This window comes from Arachis stenosperma, chromosome 6, assembly GCF_014773155.1.
Source record: "Arachis stenosperma cultivar V10309 chromosome 6, arast.V10309.gnm1.PFL2, whole genome shotgun sequence".
NCBI classification, from domain to species: Eukaryota; Viridiplantae; Streptophyta; class Magnoliopsida; order Fabales; family Fabaceae; genus Arachis; species Arachis stenosperma.
Window position 1 is genome coordinate 6,214,749 of NC_080382.1, and position 22,844 is coordinate 6,237,592.

The 22,844-nt window shown below is 31.4% G+C and overlaps 2 protein-coding genes across 3 annotated transcripts; one reads left to right on the forward strand and one right to left on the reverse strand.

The window, feature by feature from the left end:
• Positions 1-1,025: 1,025 nt before the first annotated feature.
• Positions 1,026-12,053, forward strand: LOC130935470 (protein VASCULAR ASSOCIATED DEATH 1, chloroplastic). 2 transcript variants are annotated; one of them, XM_057865228.1, is made up of 18 exons: positions 1,026-1,369; positions 1,712-1,771; positions 2,958-3,008; positions 3,223-3,288; positions 3,718-3,813; positions 3,959-4,057; positions 4,224-4,324; positions 4,414-4,598; positions 5,380-5,420; positions 5,545-5,632; positions 5,804-5,890; positions 6,305-6,359; positions 7,012-7,078; positions 7,437-7,527; positions 8,156-8,217; positions 8,304-8,343; positions 8,452-8,753; positions 11,082-12,053. In XM_057865228.1, exons 1-18 carry the CDS (start codon positions 1,166-1,168, stop codon positions 11,313-11,315), a joined length of 1,929 nt encoding a protein of 642 aa, XP_057721211.1. In that variant the 5' UTR covers positions 1,026-1,165; the 3' UTR covers positions 11,316-12,053. The 2 variants fall into 2 exon arrangements, with proteins under 2 accessions (XP_057721211.1, XP_057721210.1); XM_057865227.1 differs by having other exon boundaries at positions 11,079-12,050.
• Positions 12,054-13,497: 1,444 nt separating this feature from the next.
• On the reverse strand, positions 13,498-14,838 carry LOC130933548 (phospholipase A(1) DAD1, chloroplastic-like). Its single transcript, XM_057863179.1, has one exon. It carries the CDS (start codon positions 14,836-14,838, stop codon positions 13,498-13,500), a length of 1,341 nt encoding a protein of 446 aa, XP_057719162.1.
• Positions 14,839-22,844: the final 8,006 nt, after the last annotated feature.

Here is a 22,844-nt window from a genome sequence, read left to right on the forward strand (position 1 = left end):
TTAATTAAATTAAACAAAACAAATTTTGCTAAATATAATATAAAAATTTAACTATGTTAAATATGCACAAAATATTAATTATTGTATAAAATATATATTAGAATATAAAATATTCATAGTTATTATTTTTTGTTTATATATAAAATATTTTTTTAAAAAGGTTAATTTTAATATTTAATATTATTTAAAATTATTTTTGAAAATAATATATCTTTTACATTTTTTAAGAAAAATTCCAGTAAATGTTCCTAAAAAAAACCCAGAATTTGCCAAAGTTTTGCCGAACTGAAAAGCTTTGAGATTGATACCGGTCCAATGACAAATTGTTGGTGACTCTCATTATTATGCGTAAACCCAACGGCTACTACTGATAGGGATCTCTAACACACAAAAGTCACGCTAATCGGTGTCAGCGTCAACGAAAAACGACGATCTTTTTCTCTTTCTTTTCACCCAATAACTACCGACGTTGACTCATAGCTCAAAGTTGCCAAATTCGTGGAATTTTATATTTATAGCATTATTATTCGGATATTATAATTTATTTTGTAATAATTTTTTTAAATTCTTTTAAGATTTGATTTAACTTAAAATTTAAACGACATCAACTATAGTATTTCTGTTTCATAAATGAATACTTGTATTAATAAATTTTCATGAAGAACATTTATACATATTATAATGTTAATGATAGTAAAATTTAATATGAAAATGTTTGGTAATAAAAAAAATTTAGTTAAAATCAACTAAAAATGATTTTATTTAGTATTTTTTGTCTTTCTAGTATTATCAAATTTAATAATATATAATTTAAAAACTAAAACTTATAGTTTATGTGATACAGTATGAATTGGAAATTAAATAAAAATAGGTTACTTTGGGTTTCCAAGGGTTTTCTTTTTTATTTTAATTATTTATAATTGTATGGATTATGGAATTTTTAGTTAGAATATTATGGGATTATCTATTTATCTTTAATTAATTCCAATTTATAAAATTAAAATTCTTTCTACGACTCAAGCAACGTTTCTTCTTCTTGTTTCTTCTTAGTTTCCGTCGTCGCCGTCAGTTAAGAACGTAAAACCCCACCAACCACCATTTCCCTCTTCTCACTCCTTCATTTTCCGTTCAATTTTCTCAGATCTACCTTTCTCTCTCTTCTTCTATGGCTTCCACTGCTGTTGCCACCTCCTCCGTTCCTGCCGCCGTGAGGACGGAACCGCTGCCGCAGCCGTCTGATTCTTCTCCTTCCAGAACCTCCGCCGCCGCCGAGGTGTCGCTTTTATCATCCTCACCCGCCGCCGAGGTCATTGATCGTAGCGATTCTTCCAATTCATCGCCGAACCTATTTGCTGACGCTGAAAATCAGGTACCTACCTCCTCGCTCTTTTAATCTTGTCGGTGCTGCGCGCTTCCTGCATTTATGATTCTTCGACTCGGTTCAATCGTTTCTGTGTGTAGTGTAGTCTGTAGCGCATTACTTTATAGGAATTTCGTTTGTTCATTTAATTTTGTAGAAATGAATTATGCTGTATTATCTTTCATGTATTTTTCCGGATGTCTTGAGAATTTCGAGTTCTGTGGATTTTGATATTAGGAATCTAAGCTGGCTTAGTTAGCTATGGAAATTATGTAAATTTTTGGTAGTTTTGAATTTCAACATTCCTGTGATCAATCTTTGTAACACATGCCTTTATCCTTTTGGTTACAGACTATGGACGCGTTGAAGAGTGAAGAGTATCGGCAGCTGTTTCGTCTTCCACCAGATGAAGTAAGTGATTTTCTATCTTTTCAAGTTCGCTGTTCTAATTTCTTAAGGTTTTGCTTATTGGTTTACTGATTACTGTTATAGCATAGAATTGAATTGAATTGAATGGTATTCTAGTCAAATTTGCAGTTTTTCTGAACGTGTTTGTATATGATCATGTCCTTATGTCACTTCTTGGTAAAGCATTCAATGAAGTCGGGTTGGGAAACCTCATTGATGAGATGCTAAAAAAAATTGCTTATAAGTCCCAGGTCAAAAGTCTCTTATTTTGCAAATTGTGGACCTTCTCTTGATTAATGGTGGATAAGATTGTTTACACACCCTATTTATTTATCAACACTCGTCCATGAAGGTTTTTTACTTTCATTTCCTTACTCTCAAGTAATATTCAGACTATTGAGTCAATTGCTTCCTTTTTTAATATATAAATTCTTTAGAGGTTAACTAATTCTAACGACCTTGGACCCTGGTGGTGTATAACTAAAGGAACTATCACTCAAATCTTCAAAAAAGTCAAAACTAAAGAACAATAATTTCGGATAGCCTCAAATCAAGAGCAGCCCCGACTTTGCAAAATAAGAGACTTTTGACTGGTGGCCCGTAAGCAATTTTTTTAGAACCTTATCAATGAGGTTCCCCAACCCAACCTTATTGAATACTTTACCCACTTTCTTTCATGATATAATGAGATATCTCTTTGAAGCCGTTGGGGTAGAACATATTTTGGATTTGTTTTGAAATGAAATTCCTCTTACCAACTTATCCTTCTATTGTAATGTGTATCTTATCTACACACTCTGCTTACCGTGTGAATGAAGTGTTTGAATTGTGGAGCAACCATTTTCGGGAGTGCTTTCCCTAATTATATTACCTAAAACTCAGTGTATCATATTTTAGTTTTGTAATTTCAGTCCTCGAAAATTTGAATAATGTTGCCTTGCCTCAACATTTTCTTAGTAAGTCATTCTTACAAAATTTCCCAAAAGGCCCCCTTTCCCCTCTCTGTAGACAGATGCTTGCACATCCTTTGTAACCAAAATAAAAGAACACATTCTTATGGATAAATATATATATTTACATTGTCTGTGCATTTCTTACATCTAGCAACGAAGCAAATTGATATTTATATGATGATTTTTCTCATTCCTTTTTCATAATTCACATCTTATTTATTCTCCTTCTATTTTAGGTCCTTATTGAAGATTTTAATTGTGCCCTCCAGGAAAATATACTTATTCAGGTAATATTTTTTGATTTGTTGTTAAATGGTATTAGTCTTGACTTGAGTGATGTACATTTTCTTTTTTTATTGGAAAATCATTTTGCTGGATTTCATTTGCTTAAACTGCCAAAAGCTTTTTCATTTTGTTGTTTAATGATTTAAAAGCAAGTTACAATATGTCATGTTGCCTTTTCATTTGGTTTTCTGATTAGTTATTAATTTCTTGTTGTAGGGTCATATGTACCTTTTTGTCAACTTTATATGTTTCTACTCGAACATATTTGGGTTTGAGACAAAGGTAAGTGACTGAACAGAATGCATTTTTAACATATTCTTTTATCTTTTCGCCTTCTGAGCTTGTTTATAATGGCCATGCTTAATCTAAGTTTAATGGGAAAATTTATTGCTTTTGGTACTATATTTTTTATTGCAAATGATTGTGTGAAAGCACGTGGGTATGAACTGTCAAGAGTGACTAAATCACAAACTTAAATCCATATTGGACAATAAAATATCTGAAAGAGTTTGCCTAAGTATTTTTTCTGAACTGTGTTGTTTCCAGATATATAATCTCTTCATTGTAGTTCTTTTTTAATAAAATCCATGATTTATGTGAAAGAAGTATCGTTCCTTGATTGTTTCCATTGAGTTTATTCTTATCTAGAGATTTTGGTTTTTGTTTTACAATTTCTCTGCATCTTGGATATGTCAATGGTTTATGTTTCAGAGAATAATTGCATTCCCAGAAGTCACAAGTGTACGTAGGGCAAAGACAGCTGGGCTCTTTCCCAATGCCATTGAGATTCTTGCTGGCAACAGGAAGGTATCTTACACATAGAGGAACATTATAGTCGTTATGCATCATTGCAATATTGAATATTCAATCTGAATATATTTTTGCTGCGTACTGTTGTTTCTGCTTGATGGTGCCCCTGATGTCCGTCTTAATCCACTTATCTGTTTGACAGTACTTTTTCGCATCTTTCCTATCCCGTGATGAAGCTTTTAAGATTATTAATGATGGATGGTTACGGCAGGCTAATGGTACCAGAGCAGTTATTGAACAGGTGTTTTGCTACAGTAATCTGTGTATCTAATTGTTTATGATGTTTGTTAAGGTAGAAAAAAAAAAAACCCTGGAATTTAACGGCAATTCTTTTTTGCTAATGCTGTGTTTGTTGTACCCTTGCCCTTATACATTGGGTGGTCTTTCTTTTTCTTTTTTTTTTTCAGGAGTCTATGTCCGAGTGCAGCGGCCAAGACAGTGAACTTATAGCTACTGAAAATGTCAAGAGTTCTGATATATTAGACAATGAATCTCCTTCTGCAGACCCGTATGTCCATTATCTTAGTGACCAAACCTTAGAATAAGATTATTTTGTGTGGAAACTCATTTAGACTTACTTATATATGTGTTAATCAGGAGCAAGGTTACTACTAATATTATCAACGACATGGGACCTCCATCAAATATTATAGATAGCCCTGTAGTGATGAAAGTTACAGATAAACAATCCAGTACAAAACAGGTAGCTGAACCTGTATTGAATGAAGATTCTCCAGCTGCGAGTTCCTGCTGGAAAGAGGAGGACATTGATGCTCCAACAAGTGAGTTTGGAACATACCCACTACTTGTATACATTTTGGATTTAAGCTCGTAGAATGCATTTAATCTTCTAGATATTGTTCTGTGGGAGAATGATGCAAGGTTTTTATTTTAGAATTGTTTGTTCAATGGATCTGGTTAATAGTATATTGGAAGAATGGGTGGTTCTGTTGAAATATAAATAAAATGAAATTTTTACTTTTTCTATTGATTCAGGCTTTTAGGGTATACTTTATCATACATTGTCACAAAATAACCTGCCTGAAGTTTGTAACAATTGGAAAGTTTTGATGTGCAGATGAGATTGGAGTTTGTATGCTATATTGTCTTGCAGCTCTGTTACACTTAAATAGTTAACTGCAGTGGATTAGCCATATAAGCTCTTTGCTTAACTACTGTTTCTTACAAATAGAAGTTGGTAAACTGACTTGATTGATCCCGTCTTTGAAATTCTCCAGCCCCTCTGTTTATTTGTGGTCTGAGAAGTTAAAAATATATATATATATATATATATAACCCTAGGAAACTTTGCCTAAGCAAAATTGATCAACACAACATTTTTTCATTCCCATTGTGTTTAGGGTTTGAAAAGCTATGCTTTATAGATGAATCCTTTGTTTTGCTTTTGTATCATATTATCCTTCTCCTTAAATCTTAATGAAATTATTCTTTTATCAAAAAGATAAGAAAAATGTCTATTGTGTTTAACTTATAATATGTTTTATTAATCCATCATATTTTTTCAAAAACTCAGCTGATATGAGCTTATTTTCTAATGTGCAGTCCCAGAAGAATACACGTGTGTTGCAGAAGCTGAGTTTCCGGTATTTCTTATTAGAAAAAATACCATTTTATTTTTTCATTTTCAAGTTTTCCCTTGTTGACTCTAGTGATATTAGTCTTCTAAATTTATTAGAAATTTTAAAATTTTAAATTTACAAACTGCAGATAAAGGTTGAAGACTTCTTTAGGTACTTTTTCTCAGATGATGCTGTAAACTTTCATGAGTCTTTCCATAAAAGATGTGGTGATAAAGGTAGCCTGCATGAAACAACTATGAAACCTCTGCATTTGAAAAATCATCTTTAATTTTGTATGCTTTCCTGGTTGTGAGTATGGTTTAAAGGGAAGAATTTAAGATGACTAATACCTGTCAATAATGTTTTGTCGAGGATGATTTTTTCATTTTTCCCCCTTCCCCTTTCAGACTTCAAGTGTAGTTTGTGGCATCCTCAAGAGAAATTTGGGTATGCTCGTGAACTATCTTTTCAACATCCAATAAAACTTTATCTTGGTATGTTTCTGCCAGCTTTATTTCTCTTTTCTATTTGAGTTTTGTTATTCCATGATAATTTTATTGACTATGCAGTGGTGGAGGTTCAACTAAAATTTTGAATGAAGCCAAAGTGAATGCCTAATATGGGGGGCTTATTCACAGAGAAATATATGAACATATTGATGAGTTACAAAATTCCATTTCATGGAAAAAATGATTGAGCAGTGGATGCCTTAAGTAGTTAAGTTTGAAGTTATTAATTCAAATTAAGCTAAATATAAGATAGAATAAATTGTTAAATCTAGGATCCTGAGCATATGTCCTTTGGTGAAGCAATAATAAGTTCTTTGATGCGTCCCTATGATTTTTAAAAACTTGGCAAACTGTTCCTATGGAGACCTGCCAGTGGACATAATTGTGTTTCCTTTTCAGGAGCAAAATTTGGTGGCTGCCATGAGCTTCAGAAATTTCGAGTGTATAGGAGCAGGTTGTTACCATGACTGTTGTTTATCAATCCATTTTTATTTTTTCTTCAGTTATTCTTTTGATATCTTTCAAGATGTTTTTTCAAGCTAAATGTAATGTAATTATTGGGAATTCCTTGGTGCCATGAAGTGGGCTTGGATAGCATAGTCAAGTGACTGTAGCATATGCTTCATCTTCTTATTCTGGCATCTGGTAGGAATGAGGAAAATATCTTAAGTGTATCTTAGGATTGGTTTTCTTATCTCCGTCTTTCTATGATTTATTTCCTTATTAATTAAGATTAATACTCTATTGTTATTGTACATGGCGATTAGTGCTGTCTCTTTTGTATCACACATAAAACACATCATATCATATTGATATCAATAAATTGCCTATATATACATATACTCAATTTCCTTCTTCCTCCTTCCCTTTTTTAGACCCATTATCTCAACATTTTCTTGTCTGTTTATTATGTTATGCTGGCAGCGAAAATAATTGCTCTTGCCTCAATACTGCATTTTATTGTTTCCATTCTTTGTCTTCCCTTATTTGTAGATGTTTATTATTTGTTTTTAGAGCAAGAATAAAGTTGCTCCATTGATTACTTGAAATATATGAAGAACTTAGTTATTTATTTTTATTTTTACATATTTTTTTACTTCTTTCAGTCATCTGGTTATAGAGACATCACAAGAAGTCAGTGATGTACCTTATGCAGATTATTTTCGTGTTGAGGTACATTTTTTTCTGGGAAAATTAGATCTTTATCATAAAATTATGAGCTTTTTGCCCCTAGTACAATATACTTATTAGAAGCATTTGGCATGAATGATTTCTCTTGATAATTGAGCTACTAGGTCAACGTAGATAACTTTGTTTTATTTTGACCCTACTCGCTTGCAAAAGCTCATTGAGCTTGAATTCTACTGTTGACGTCATGCTAAATTTGCTCTTTTTGCTCTCATGACGAGCCACTGTTTTTACTTGGTGGTCTCTTGTCTTCATTTAACTCTCTTTGTTTTAATTGTTTCGTTAATAATTTTCTTCTTCCAATGAATTTATAGTTTACGTATATTTCTTGTTTAATTACCAGGGACTGTGGGATATACAGAGACACAAGGATGACTCTTGCATTTTGAGAGTATATGTGACTGTAGCATTTTCTAAGAAAACTATTTGGAGAGGTGGGCCTTTTCATGATTTATCCTGAAACTAATATTCTCTTGCTTTGTATCTTATTATTATTATTATCATCATCATCATCATCATCATCATCATCATCATCATTATTATTATTATTATTATTATTATTATATGCTAAATGACTTAGTTTTGTGCTCCCTTTTCACTTTTTCAGTATAATAGTTTTGGTCTGTTAAATTTTCTTTGACTTTCCTGAAATGAAGAAGTATGAAGCAAACAGTTCTCCATGTTATTAGCTTTTGACTTCTCATCTCTTATGCTTTAGTAGTTTTAAAATTTCAATTTAAAGTTACATTGCTTTTGACCTCATCAATTGGTATTGCAACCAGTTTGACGAATCTATTATTTGAGTAAATATTCATTTTTAGCATTATTTTTTTTGCACAACACAAGGTTTCATGATGGAAAGTGTGATATTGGCTTTTATCTACAAGAACTTTTTTTATACACCAAAGAAAGATTAGGAACAGAATTACCAACTCTGACAAGTTTTTTATACTTGTGTGTATGATACACATATCTGCTTCACTTGAGAGAAAAGTAAAGAAAAAGAGCATGTACCATTTTCTAGAAATTGGACTTTACTTGATTTTGTGAACAACCGCGCAGGCAAAATATTACAATCAACCGTTGAAGAATGTCGAGAAGCTTATACTACTTGGATTAGCATGGTATTTTTTATTTGGGTGTTTTCTTTTTTCTGTGTTCACTATTTACACTTTTTATTGTCCACTTAAGATTCTATCACTACTTTCAGGCACATGACTTGTTGAAGCAGAAAAACCTAGAAAAGCAAGGTTTGACATTTGCAATTTCTATACATGTTCTTAAATTTTGAAGTTCATTATGCATTCCTGATACCATCAGTTTCTTTGTAATATTTATGATTTGTTTTTATGAGGCAGAAAGAGGTGCTGTTGTTGCTTCAACTCAAAATGGAAAGATCAATCCCGATATAGAGTTGGAGACTGTAGAAACTTCAGGAGCTTCACAGGAGGAATGTAACTCTACAAGGATCCAAGCTACATCTAGTGTAGCAGATGCTATTCACAAGGTTGACACCCAGATGCAAACAAGATTCATTGATACATCGTCTGTTCCTTCTTTGTTCAAAGATTATGTGAGAAAGTTAAGGTTGTCTTTGAAAAGTCAGAACAACCTCTCATTACTCATTGTTGCCATTTTTGCGCTGATTTTCTTCATGCAGGTGCGTACTTTGAACCATAGCTTTAAATTTTTGTCTTTTCATGTTCTGTGGATTAGTCATGCAACTATGAAGAGCCGTTCTACTATCAGTACTTTTACATTGAATGCAAAAATCAATTTTTTATTGAAGATTTGTTGCAATTACTTGCTAATGTTAGTGGTTTGTCGCTGATTCGCTTCTATGTGAATGTTATGATTACAATGCAGCAAAAAACAAGGCCTTATCCCACTAGTACCTAGTGGGTTTGGTTATATAGATCAAATAATGTCATTACGTCTTAATATGTATCATGTTTGCAATGAGAGTGTTCATACAGTGTTCTTATTTGACCACTTCTTACATAGTCCTTTTAGGTCTTCCTCTCCCTATAGCCACTAGTTTATTTTTTAATCCAATCCCACTTTTCTCACTAAATGCTCTACTGACTTTTTTCCATATGTCCAAACCACTTAAGATAAGATTCTATCATCTTTTCAGCAATAGGTGCTACTCTAACTTTTTCTCCATATGCATATGACTACTCATCTATGGAAGTATTCTCGTTTTAACGCTGAACTTATGTTCATGTCCACCTTTTGTCACCCAACACTTTTTTCCATATAACATTGCTGGTTCAATGATAGTGATAAAATTTACCCTTTGCAGGTACTTTTCTACTGCATAAAACCCGAAAGACTCCAGTATTTGACCATCCTTATTAAGTTCCTTTACTTTTGATATAACATATTTTCCGATTTTCACTTCTATGGTGTTCATCTTTTGCTGCTAAACTTGTACTCCATATACTGTGTCTTTATCCAACTTATGTGCAAACCATATACCTCCAAAATTTGTCTCTACAAATCCAACTTCTAATTCAAATCTTCCTGCGGTTCTCCCATAAGAGTAATGTCATCGAGAAAAAGCATGCACCATGGTATGAGTTCTTGAATATGCTTATGAAACATGTCTGAAACAAGTGTGAAAAGAGATGGATTTAGAGATGATCCTTGGTGTAGTCTACACCAATAAAAATTTTCTTTGTTATACCTTATTGAGTTTTCACACTAGTTGTATTCCCATTGCACATATCTTTAGTTGTACGAATATGTACAATCCTTGCTGCTTTCTTCTAGAAAAATCTTATACAGGCCTTTCTTGCTACCCTGTCATGATTTTTTTTAGAGTCAATAAACAGTGTGTAGATTTTTCTTATTACTCTGATGCCGCCTCTTCATCATTCTCTCTAACAATTATATAGCCTCCGAGGTAGATCTAGCTGACATAAAACCAAACTATTTCTTAGAAACCTTAGTTTCTTGTCCCAACATTCGTTCTATAACTCCTCACAACTTGATAGTATGGCTCATGAGCTTAATCTTTTTTTGTACCACAATTCATATATTCATTGTAGATAGGGACCAAAATGTTCTTCCTCCATACATATGGCATTTTCTTAGACTATAAAATCTCATTAAAGAGTTTAGTAGCTAATAGACTCTATTTCATCCTAAATCTTCCCAAATTCAATCCGGATAATATATGGGCCCACTTCTCTACCTTTCTTCATTTACTTTCAAAATTTTGAATTCTTCAATAGTAATTCAAGTTTTGGTTCCTCCTTTGTAATTGACCTAAGCATGCCGTGAAAGAATCTCGTGTCCATCCTTAGATACTCTTATCTGTGACTAACTTCACCATTCTTGTCTTTAATGCACGTAACTTGATCCAAATCTCTTTTTTTTTTTCTCATACCCAGATACTTATAAAAGACCTTCGTAAGCTCTTGTTCTTGCTTCACTTACCACCACTTTTGTCTCCTCTATGGCCATCTTATTTATCCCAATTTTTCTCATTATCGCATAAAGACCACCTTTTACATCATCTCCTTTTTTACCTTTACCTTCTCTTGCACACTTGTGTCCTACCACCACAAATTTTATCTCTTGCTCCAGTACCTTTAGTCTTTCTTTTGCTGTTTTCCTAATAACTTTTGTCATCTTACATCACACTAGTTTGCACTTCCGTGCTCATCTCACCTGGTTTCTTACTTTCTTCCAAGCAGTGGAAGTGATGTAATTATCATATGGCTGCCTGCATTAATGCAGGATGGTTGTGCACCGGGTTGCCCTTTTTATTTTTTCCTCCTCAACCAAGGGTAAAATTGGGTGAAATTCTTTTTAGATGAAATTCATATACAATTTACATATATCTAATCCATGAAAAATTTCACCTTCTCCAACGTTCTCAGCATTTTGGACTTTAGGGATGTTGTAAAATGTTTACTAACTATAGTTGCAGATCAAATACATCATTTTATTAACTATTTACTCTATTCTGCTGCAGCAGTTTAGCATACTTGTGCTATTGTCAAGACCTCAACACATACATGTTAACCCTCCTATAGACAACATAAATATGATGGAAAATGGAGTTACTAGAACTTCTTCAGACGTGGCGTGGTTGGAGAAAAGAATTCATCACCTCAAAGATGAGATGTACATGGTTGAGACTAGGCTTGAAAGGATGCGGTATGAACATGCACTCTTAAAAAAGCAACTAAATGATCTTGAGCGTAAATAACTACCTTTTTTTCGTTGTTGAATCATATCTTTCTCTACATATCTTTTGGTGTATATATATGTGTGTGATGCATGGATCTGACATTCAGTTAATTTCTAAAATTCATTTTATCTTGTTGTAAATGAGGAATATAATTTTTACCACATGTAAAAACTAAGAAAATTAAGCCACGAGGATTGGTCTAGTGATAAAGGGTTTGGGTAGTATGCACGAGGTTCTAGTTTAAACCTCATTTGCATCATGTAAAACAAAAAAAAAAAAGAAAAAGAAAATTGGTAGACAATTTTATTACGAAAATGATGTGCATTGTTATTGATCCTTGAATGTATAAGTATATTCTGTTATTATCGTTCATCTACAGCACAAGTTCACAACCTAAGTTAATAGCTTCTGATAAACATTTGTTTTGCTTGTGTATCACTCCTCAAAAGACAAAATCTAAGATTTGATTTCTTTTTCTACCAAAGATGTAACAAAAAAAAGATAGGAAGTTAATATTTTGTGGGCAAGCTATATTGCTCTCTCCTGTTATTTGAGGTAACTCATTGTGTTCCAATCCCATTTGTCTAGGCAGCTTTTCCTAAGCATCTTTTTAGAAGCTGTTTGTTATTTTTACAGGGTTATAGTTTCATGTTATAATGTTATATTGTACAAATACTGGTCTCTTAGGTGTATTATCACCCGAATTTCATAAGAGCTCAGTTTATGTTTTTTGAAATAGAAGGGAGTTGAATGATTTTCACTGAACCTCAAGACTCAAGTATATTAAAATACCAAATCTTACTATTAATTATTATTGATCTTTGAATGAAAAAAAAACTAATTTGCTATTCTTTTTTAAATTCCTGTATCATGGCTTTGTTAAAACTCGACATCATTTCATTCCTCATAGAAACTGGTATATATGGTTTAACGGAGGTTTGAAAAAGATAAGTAAATTAGCACCATTATTAAATTGTATGCAGAGATGTAGTAAGGGAGAGAGGGATAGGATATGGTTCCGAATGATGAAATGGATACTTCTAACAAGATTCCATTATTTCCTGTAGAAAGATGTGTAAGAGGAACCACAGTTGTCATGAGTAGCTAGTCTTTTAATATCTTGTCTGTCTATGCTAACCAGCGCTAAAATTCAGAAACAAGAAAAGCTATAATAGGATATTCTCTATTGATTCAACCGTTGCACCTACAATAGTTGAGAAGTTGACAGTTGAAACCTCTGTCTTTGGAAGTAGGTCACGACTGCCTGGAGGGGGTTGAGGACATAACTGGTGTTTAGGGCTATTACTGTACCAATAGAAGTGTAAACGAAGATAAAAATAAGAGTATGTATTATTTTTAACGATAATACTGCATGACCAAGTCACTTAGTAATCAAGTTTAACTAAGTTGGTTTAATAATTTAAGGATCGAACCAAAAAAATTTAAGTTGAAGAGATGTTTATACTTTTTAAAAATTCATGAACTTAATTTTGTGTTTGACAAAATTAAAAAGTTCATGTGATTATATTTGTAGTTTTTAAAAGTTACATCTAAAAAGAATTTTTTAAAGTTGATTTGTTTTTATTAAAATTAAAATATTTAATATAGTTTTATATATTAATTAATATTTAAATTTAATTCTTATATTAATATTTAGGATTTGGATTCTCTAATGTTTGAATTTTATTTTAGAGAATAAAGTGTGATTCTTCACCATTTATTTTATAGGTGGGACTAAGAATAAATGAGAGAGAAACTATTCAAAAGTAGAAGATTATATTTTACCCTCTAAAGTACAAATTTAAAATTTAGAGGATTCAAATTCTAATGTTTATTATAAAATTTTTAAATTTTAAAAATTATTTTATCAAAAATATTTGTTATTTGTGTTTATTAAAAATTATTTTTTTTAAATTAATTTTTATAAATTATTTTATTCTTAAAATATAAAAATTTTATCAAACTAAAGCTAGGTATACCCGGCTTGTTTCCATGTTTATGTTTATCAATCGCATTTGACTGAGAGTTACATGTTTATAATAATATAATTTTTACATAAACTTTCTCGCCTTCGATACAATAGTTTAAGCTTTATCCTCCATGGTATATATACAACCATCAAGATATTTACCAAGCAGTAAAAAATTCCCACCTTATGTTCAAAAGTCAAAATAAACAAGAAAATAATATAAAATCATAATTACAGCCAAGCCTTCGGCCACATGTCGTTGATTGTTTTCTGTGTGCAAGGGCCGCACGAGGAGCTTACAAAACTTTTTACCAAGTGCAGGTATGTCTTCAGATCATGACACGTGGCAACATCTCCTTGCTTTAAATATGGTAAATCCTTACTACTCAACCTTAGCTCTTGTCCAACATCAGCATAAACCAACTGCATGTCCTCTACACGCCTATGTAGCCACCCTAACAATCTTGCCACGTGGACATCTTCATTGTCCGCCACGTCATTGTCATTACTCACAGCAAACCCTGGAACTCTTGTGAAAACATCGTCAGGGTTCACTATTCTCAGTATCTTGATCCCATTCTGTTCCAATATTCTCCTAAATCTTTTGTTTCCCACGCGGGGCCCACCGAAGGAAACAACCGTCACCATTGGTGGATTCTCAAAGGTGGTGGTTATATCATACGCACTTAGGATTGCAAGCGCGGCTCCAAGGCTATGACCTGTGAGGGTGAGGCTAAGTGGTTCATTGCCATAGGATTTGATAACTCTCCCAATCTCTTCTCTTACCATCTCTTGCAAACTTGCTTGCTTGGAGGTTTTTGACGTGTACAGACTTAGAAACCCTTTTTGCACCATAGGGCCAATATCGTCTTTTCCATCCACTTGATCAGCCAAGTTAGTTAACGTGGCACGTAGGTTTTCCAGCCACTCCAAGCACGTAGCCGTTCCTCGAAATGCGATCACCACGTCACGTCGGCCGAGCCGGATAATTTCCTTTTTGTGTTCACATACGGCTATGTAACCGATCCAACTAGACCGGCTACATGCCCAACTAGATATTTTATCTGCCCATGTTGGCACGTGAATCCCACACGTGGCGCGTAAATTCTTAGTTAATTTGTATCCTGAGCTCGCGATTCCACATCGATTTAAGAGCGAACTTTTGGGATGACGACACGTGGCATAAGTCGGAGAAGAAGGGTCAAAGTCAAAAGAACGATAGGCTGCATCTACAAAGTGTCCATATCTTAATATTTCCCAACGTAGGTTATCATCAAGGGGATCAAGCAAGTCTTGCCAGTGGTTGATTCCTTGGTATTGCTTCCATTTGGGACCAAGTTTTGGGGACATGTAGTTGGCTGATGAGGTAGGTTTAAGTTGAGACCATGAGTGTGTGGTACAATGGTTAAAAGGTAATGTTGGTGTGTTTGATTCATCTTGTGACAAAGTGATAATGGGGTTGGATATGGAAAAAGAGGAGGATGATGCTCTTATAGTAAGAGCAAGCCTCATTATTATGATGAGATCTTGCTTCTTGTCCTCTCTTTGCAGTTTATTAGGTACTTGCTGCATTCCATTTATATGGGGACTCTAAAGAGAGTGGAGGAGTGGTGCTTGGGGCACAAGAGAGTGCTTATTTATGTATCAGCAGTGCTACAAGCTAATAAATATTAATATTTGGGTTAATACACATTAATATATCACATTTTATACACAAATTAATATAATTTATTTATATTTATCAAAGTTTACATATATAAATTAGAAAGCTAGTCAAATATTGATTAAAATTAATAAAAAAATATTAGTCCCTAAAATTTTTTGTTTATATATTTTAGATTTAGTTAACAAGCCTATTAAGGGTTTTGATTAAAGGAATAAAATAAAATTTTTTTAAATATATTAACAATTAAAAAAAATATATTTCTTATTAATTTTTTTTTATTGGGATATACATTAAGGATGTCTATTGTGAAAATTAAAATATAAACTTCGGACAATTGAATCTTACATGAATAATCAATATTTAAAAAAAATACATAATTTTATTTAATAATTTTTAATCCTAACCACACACACTTATGAACTATTGAACTATCTTTCTCGTATAGTAGAACTCTTTGTCCACTATTATTCCTTTTATATATTAATAACCAAACATCTTAATTTTATGATCATCATTCAGCTATCTAGAAAGACTTAAATTTTATGACAACCTCTCATATTATGCATATAATTCAATCCATCAATTTAAATTGATGTGTGCAAATGAGTTGTTAGTGAATTTTTTTTTGTAAAATATAATAAAAATTGTTTAATTTATTTTGCATTCATACAATTAAATCTTACACTAATAAAAATATTTTCTGTCCTTTTTTTTTTTACCTAAAAAAAGTGTTGAGATAGATAGAAGATAGAAAATCTGATGACTCTTGATGGATTTCTTCTTTTATGTTTATGTCATTTTGATGTTTTATTTGTAAGTATTTATGTCTAACAAGATTAAGTAAATATCTAAAATTGTATTTATTTTATTTTTATCTTTTCATGCATAACCGACAAATAAAAAGGATTCTTTTAAGAGTCTCATGATGTGATAAATACCATCAAAATTTAATACTGCAAAAAAAATTAAGTGAAGTATTCCAAACACAAAATATGAAAAAATGTCTATAACGTCTCTTCCAGTACCTACTCTAAACCTAGAGTTGTTAAATGGGGCGTCTCAATAAACTAAACCTATACTTCAAGTTGTTTCATGCCACAGATAAATTCGAACATTTAAAAAATTTGTAAGACAGGTAAATTTACATTTCTTACAACTAACACAATCTTTAATTTTTAGAGCAAAAACTATTTGTTTAGCTTTATACCCATTTTAAGATATCGTTTTTAATACATCGGTGGAATAAATTCGAATACATTGAGTATATCTTATATATGTATCATAAATTTTTACTAAATGTGGCATTGAATTTGGATTTATAATTTTTTTTCTAACACTAAAATTTAAAAATTTTTTGTCTAATAAATTCATAAATAAATCATATATTTAGACACCAGATGAATAAAAGATTTACTAGGATTTTAAAAAAACATAAACATTTTATGAAGAGAAACAACTCCTTAAAATGCAACTTTTGATTATGGTTATTCATAGATTTTGAAAATGTATCTCGCAACAACTATATTCATTAGCCAGATTCTCGTAACTGAATCTGTTACAGTTCTAACTACCTAAATCTCGCTTTAGGCCTTTATTAGTACAATGTTACACTCTCACTCTAACCTCGGAGCTCTCTCTAAGAATCGTGCAAACAAGAAATTTTCTATGCTCTCTATAATTCTCATTATTCTATCTGGTGCTCAAAAAATTCATTTGCCTAACATAATGATCTATTCCCTTTTATATTTATCATATTTTATATTTTAATATATATTTTATAATAATAACTTAATTTAGTAGTTAAATTTAGTGACCAACTAACGTTGCCCTTTTTAAATACAGTATTGGGTATAGGCATTGTAATGCCATGCTCCACCTTTACGCAATATATAAAATAGAATAAAAAAAAATCCTCACCTCCATTATTATTCGTTCACCATACCAGATAGATAGAACAACATGGTACTAAAATTTAAATTTATAATCTGAAATAAAGTATAAGAATATAAATAAAAAAATAAAATAAAATTTATTCTAGCCTAGCTTAATAAGAGTTGGAGATTTATTTGGTGAATTGCTGATCCGGCGGGTTTCTGACCCGCATAAGCTAAAGTGATTCACACGTCACGCGATCTTTTATAGAAGTTTTAGACAGCTGACAAAAGTTTCCGGTCGAATGAATGTAAAAGCGAAGAAATACGCTACATTCTTACGCTAATTTACTGTCTTTTTGACGGACACTTATTTTAATATCAAAATGTTTTTACAGTTAGCCCCACAACCAACCTACTCAAAGAACAATAGCGTCGTATGTGGGGATCTAACCCACGACCACAACAATGAAAAGAAATGCTTGTATGGAACCTAAACCCTTCAACATGGTATGACTAGAATAAATAGCATATACTTAAATAATATTTCTACAAGAAACATCATCCTCCAATATTGATGTTAAATGATTTAATGAGTGATTCATAGGATCAGCAAGACCTCCTTATCGTTCTGCATAGTATCATTCAATCTTCTGCCAAATAGTAGTGACCAAATACTACTGTCGGCTAATCAATTCTTGAATACGCAACTCAAATGGTTCCAATACAAATGGTTATCAATTATTTGGGGGGAAATTAATGCCACTGTTGCATATAACAACTTAACAAGTATTTGCACATCTCCTCATCTCTCTAATTTGCAAATGTATGTCCTTGTAGACTTTGCCCTTTTAGGTTAATGCTATAATAACTTGATAAGATTTTGAACAACAAAAAAGAAAAATAAAAAGAAGAGACAATGGTTAAACAGACAACATGAATATACAAAATTTGAAAACAAATCATCATGTGGAGGAGACTTATTGATTGAATAGTTGAAGCGTAAATTTTGCTGAAATTGAAGTGAACATATATAAAGCTCTATCATAGTTATATATACTTAAGCAAAACGAGACAATGGTTAAGTTAGTTGTTGACGGTATCCCTAATCCGACAGACTATTTAAGTGAACAAGTGAATTGATTACTGGACTAATTTGAGACAAAAGTTAAGTAGTGTTGTGTTTTAACATTGTAATGTGTGTCATTTAATACCATCTAGGTTTAAACGTGAATAAAAAAGAGTTGACTGTTGACCTATTAGGTCACAGCAAAATACAAAAATATTACTACATTTGAGGATGCTTCTTCTTTGGTTTTTATGAGTGTAAATGTGTAATTGAAACAGAAGATAAGTACATGGAGGAGGAGAAGGTGAAGTTAAAGGGAGACAAGCAAATTGTAACGACCCAATTTCTGGTACGTCATGATCATACTAGAAATTGAGCGCTACCAACTTGTCTACCTAATTATTATCTATTATTTATTATATGAGCCTGATTCGTTGTTAAAAGCATAGTTATTTTACGAGGTACTTTTTTAAAAAAAAAAACATTTGGATTAACAAACGGTATCATTCATAATCAATTCACAAATAATAATAGATAAAACAGTTATAAACAACCACACATAAATACATCTCAAGCAGTTGATAACATTCCGTGATCCAGCTTTATTAGAACATAAACTGTTAGTTAAAACACCCCTAGATATAGCTAGATAATAACTATATACATATATATACATACAACATCCTAGGAGTGTGTGGTTGTGTGATTCATCGTTTCCGATAAAAGATCTGAGGCTATCATTGTTTTGTTTGTTGGAGGGGTTATGATAAAAAGAGAAAGTGAAAAGATGAGTGCTTCCATGGTTGAGATGAAGTGAGAGAAAATTATTTAAAAAGGAAAAATAATGAATTAGGCCGGAGATTAAAAAAAATAAAATAAAAACTTAAATTCAATCAACTTCACATAAAATTAATAGTTGAGAACTATTAAATAATTTGACTGATTTGACTAAATTTTTATCTAAAAATTCTTAATTATTAACTTTATATAAAATTGATTACATCTAAATTTTCACTTAATATATAATTAATATAGAATAAAATCATTTGAGAATTTATCTTTTGTGGGAAAAAAATAATATTACTACGATTCCTAATTTTAAAGATGAATTTGATAAAAAAAAATTTAAAAATGATTTCAATTTTAACTTAAAATCTGAGACAAAAATAAATACTTCATTCTAATTAGAAATTTAGTTTATTCAACATCTCCTCCGTGTCTTCTTTAACAAACACAACTCGATGGTTCTAATAATAAGTAATGGTGTATAGTAGAGAGTAAATTTTCATAATGGTCTCCGAGATTAACGTCATTTACCAAAATCGTTTTTGAGATTCCAATTGCACTAATTATGTCTCTGAGATTAAAAAAATTGCACTATAATAATCTCTGATCTGTTAATGGTACGCTGACGTGGCTTGATGATGTGGACCTTTGGTGACACGTGTCACCTCATGGTTCGGCCACGTGTAATGGCCTGCTGACGTGTCGGTCAACGACACGTGACATGCTGACGTGGATGGGTATGCCACGTGTCGTAATGCTATTTGTCCACGTGTCATCCACTATGTCATCGTTGCATGTGCACCAAATTGGTCCCTTACTTTGCATCAAATGACTCATTTTAGTCCCTAAAATTGAATGTCGTGCACCAAATTAGTCCCTTAATCAGTGTTTTTCTCATTTTTTATAATTCAAAATTCTCGTTATATATTTAAATACACTAATTTTAATTTTATCTTTTCACAAATTATTTAAATATGAGTGTTTTTATAAAATATTTTTAAAATATTAGTTTTAATTATATACTTTTTTCTATAATATTTTATTAAAAGAATTATGTGACATATTGATATTGATTTAATAAAAAGTATAAGTTAAGAGTATAATATTCTTTAATACAATTTTTTTAATATTTAACACTTTAATAAATATTTTAGGAATATTTGATATGACACTTATTAACTAATATAAATTTATTATTCCCATCCATTTTAAGAATATCCGATTTTTCATATAATTAACTTCTCACTAAATTAATAAGATCGATTTATACTGTCGATTATAATAATTCATTTTATCCATAATTTATTTAGGCGGCTTTTTCATATATTACACTATTAATCAATATAAGTACTTATTGTAACCATGATTTGAACAGTATTAAAACAGATACAAATAATACAAGAGGCAACAATAAAGTTTTGATTTTGGTTAACATGTACTCTAATGATACAAGTTAGCATTATTAATTAAAAAATTTATTATAAAATATGTATAATAAAAAATATAATTAAAATTAGTGTATTCAAATATATAATGAGAATTTTAAATTTATAAAAAATGAGAAAAAATTGATGAATTGACTAATTTGGTGCACGGCATTTAATTTCAGGGACTAAAATAAGTCATTTGATGCAAAGTAAGAGACCAATTTGGTGCACATGTAACGATGACATAGTGGATGACACGTGGACAAACAACATTACGACACGTGACAAAATAGCATTGTAACACGTGGCATAAATATCCACGTCAGCATGCCACATGTCGTTGACCGACACGTCATCATACCATTACACGTGGTCAAACCATGAGGTGACACGTGTCACAAAAGGTCTATGTCATTAAGCCACATCAGCGTGCCTTTAATAGAACACAGGTCAAGAACTACTATGGTACAATTTTTTCAATCTCAGAAGCATAATTGGTGTAATTGAAATCTTAGGAACGATTTTAATACACGGTGTAAATCTCAGGACTACTATGAAGATTTACTCGTATATTAGATTTAGGAAATTAGTTATTAGAAGTAAGCAAAACTTCGTTAGAGGAAGTTGCATTTGTTGTTTTTTTTTAAACACTATATTATATGTATATTAAAAATAAGTTAAATATATGATAAGAGTTTAATTTTAATGTATTAGTTATATAAAATATTTTATATAATTATATAATTATAATATTTTTTTAAATAATTATTCATACAATTAATATAAAAAGTAGTTATTTTTGTATGAATATAATATTTTCATTCTTTCATGGGTTATTTACTAATGTGGTGTGGGGATGGTTATAGTGTGATTGGTGTCTTGTCATATTTGGTCAAGATTTCAATTTGATATAAATAAAGTTCTATCCCTTTTAAGATTTTAACATGAAGGGTATCAATATTTTTAATTAATAAACAATTAATTTTATTGAGATAAGATTTTATTATTGTTGTACAAGTGAGAACTATTACTTAGTCACGAAGAACACGGACATTACCCTTTGTTCCAAACAAATTTGGATCGAAGAGTTTATGGAAATCAAGCAAAAGGGAATAACAAATTACACCGACAAAGAATATAAAAAACAAGATAAAACTTAAAAAGAGGATTGTACCCATACTCACGTAAAGGAAATCCAACAACGAAGAGAAAAGAAAATTAGAGCACAATGGCACAATAGTTTAGAACATATATATAAAAGAAAAAGGTGAATTTATGAAAGTTGCGCTAATTGTAAAAATTTAATAATATTTAGAAAGTATAATTAAAATTAATAATGTCACATTTGTTTTATTATTTGACAATAATTTTTAATTTTATCACAATTTTTTATTTTTTCAAAATAAAAAGAATTATTAACAAATAATAAAAAATATAACTTTAAATTTAAATACACTTTTTAATTGATGCCAAAGTTTTATAAATACCATAACTATCATATAATATTCATCCTAAAATACATCTAAAAAAATGTATCAAATAATGTTAGATTGATGTGAAAAAAAAAAATTAAATGTGTTACCTAAATTATTTCTTTATCAATAATAGGTTTACCATTGTAATTATTTTTTAGTGAGAGTACATAAAAAAAAGGAAAAGGTACATAGTATATAAGATGTAATAACTCAACAAATATTTTTTAAGGGGAATTTTTCATTCTCTCCAACAATGAGAAGAACCTATTTCTCTTCCTCTCTTAATCCCTTCTGATTCATCAAACCATCAACATCACAGCTTGAATAGCTTAGGGCATGAGATTTTCTTCATGGTGCGGTGAGCGTGGAGAGCAACCAAGCTGTGAATCAAAAAAAAAAGTTGTGAATTGAGATCAATCCAATTTTGCCATTCTCTTTCTATCCCTAATTTTTCTTTCGACATTTTCTTTCCCCCATTCTTACCTCTTCCTTCAAACTCACCCAATAGAGTTTGATGAGAGGCTATTTCACAAGATTCCTTCTTGGTGAACATAGCTGTTCCGATCAACGAGTTGGAAGGAAGAAGATCTGAATCCCTATTACTCTGTGATTCATTGATTTCTCAAAATGGCAAGCATGGCAAACAGATCCTCCCATTGCAGAGGTCGTGGAGCTACATTGGCTTGCTCTCATTGCAACAAGCAAGGCCACACAGAAGATGTATGCTATAAGAAGCATGGGTACTCCTCCCACTTCTACCAATGGCAGCAACATAACACAACCATCAATCACGTGATCACTGAGGGGCATGATGATATACTCAGTGACAAACAATTCCAGCTCAATTGTCTCCAAGAGAACATTGGAATATCAAGATCTGGATTCATTCCAGAGCAAAGATTTGCCTTGTTAGAGTTGATCAAAGACAAAAGTGTGCAGCAACAACCTCATAATGCAAATCAAATTTTGACTAATTCCATTCCCACTTCCACTCCAGGTAAAACCATTGCATTACATTTTAATGCGAGAATTATGAGCATTATCACTCCAAAATCTGCACTATGGATCATTGATTCCGGTGCAACAGATCATGTGACTTTTGACTTAAAAGATTTTGTAAGTTTTCAAAATATTGATCCAATCAATGTGATATTGCCAAATGGAACCAAAACTGTTAGCACCATCATTGGCACAATCACATTCTCTAAAAATTTTTTTCTCAAAAATGTTTTATACATTCCTTCTTTTGATTTTAAATTGATATCTGTGTCAAAGTTAACCTCA

Coding starts and splice junctions, on each gene's coding strand:
- LOC130933548 (XM_057863179.1), bottom strand. CDS start 14,838: ATGCAGCAAGTACCTAATAAACTGCAAAGAGAGGACAAGAAGCAAGAT.
- LOC130935470 (XM_057865227.1), top strand. CDS start 1,166: ATGGCTTCCACTGCTGTTGCCACCTCCTCCGTTCCTGCCGCCGTGAGG. Junction 3,289..3,717: donor TATTTGGGTTTGAGACAAAG/GTAAGTGACTGA, acceptor TTTATGTTTCAG/AGAATAATTGCATTCCCAGA. Junction 5,891..6,304: donor TCCAATAAAACTTTATCTTG/GTATGTTTCTGC, acceptor TTTCCTTTTCAG/GAGCAAAATTTGGTGGCTGC.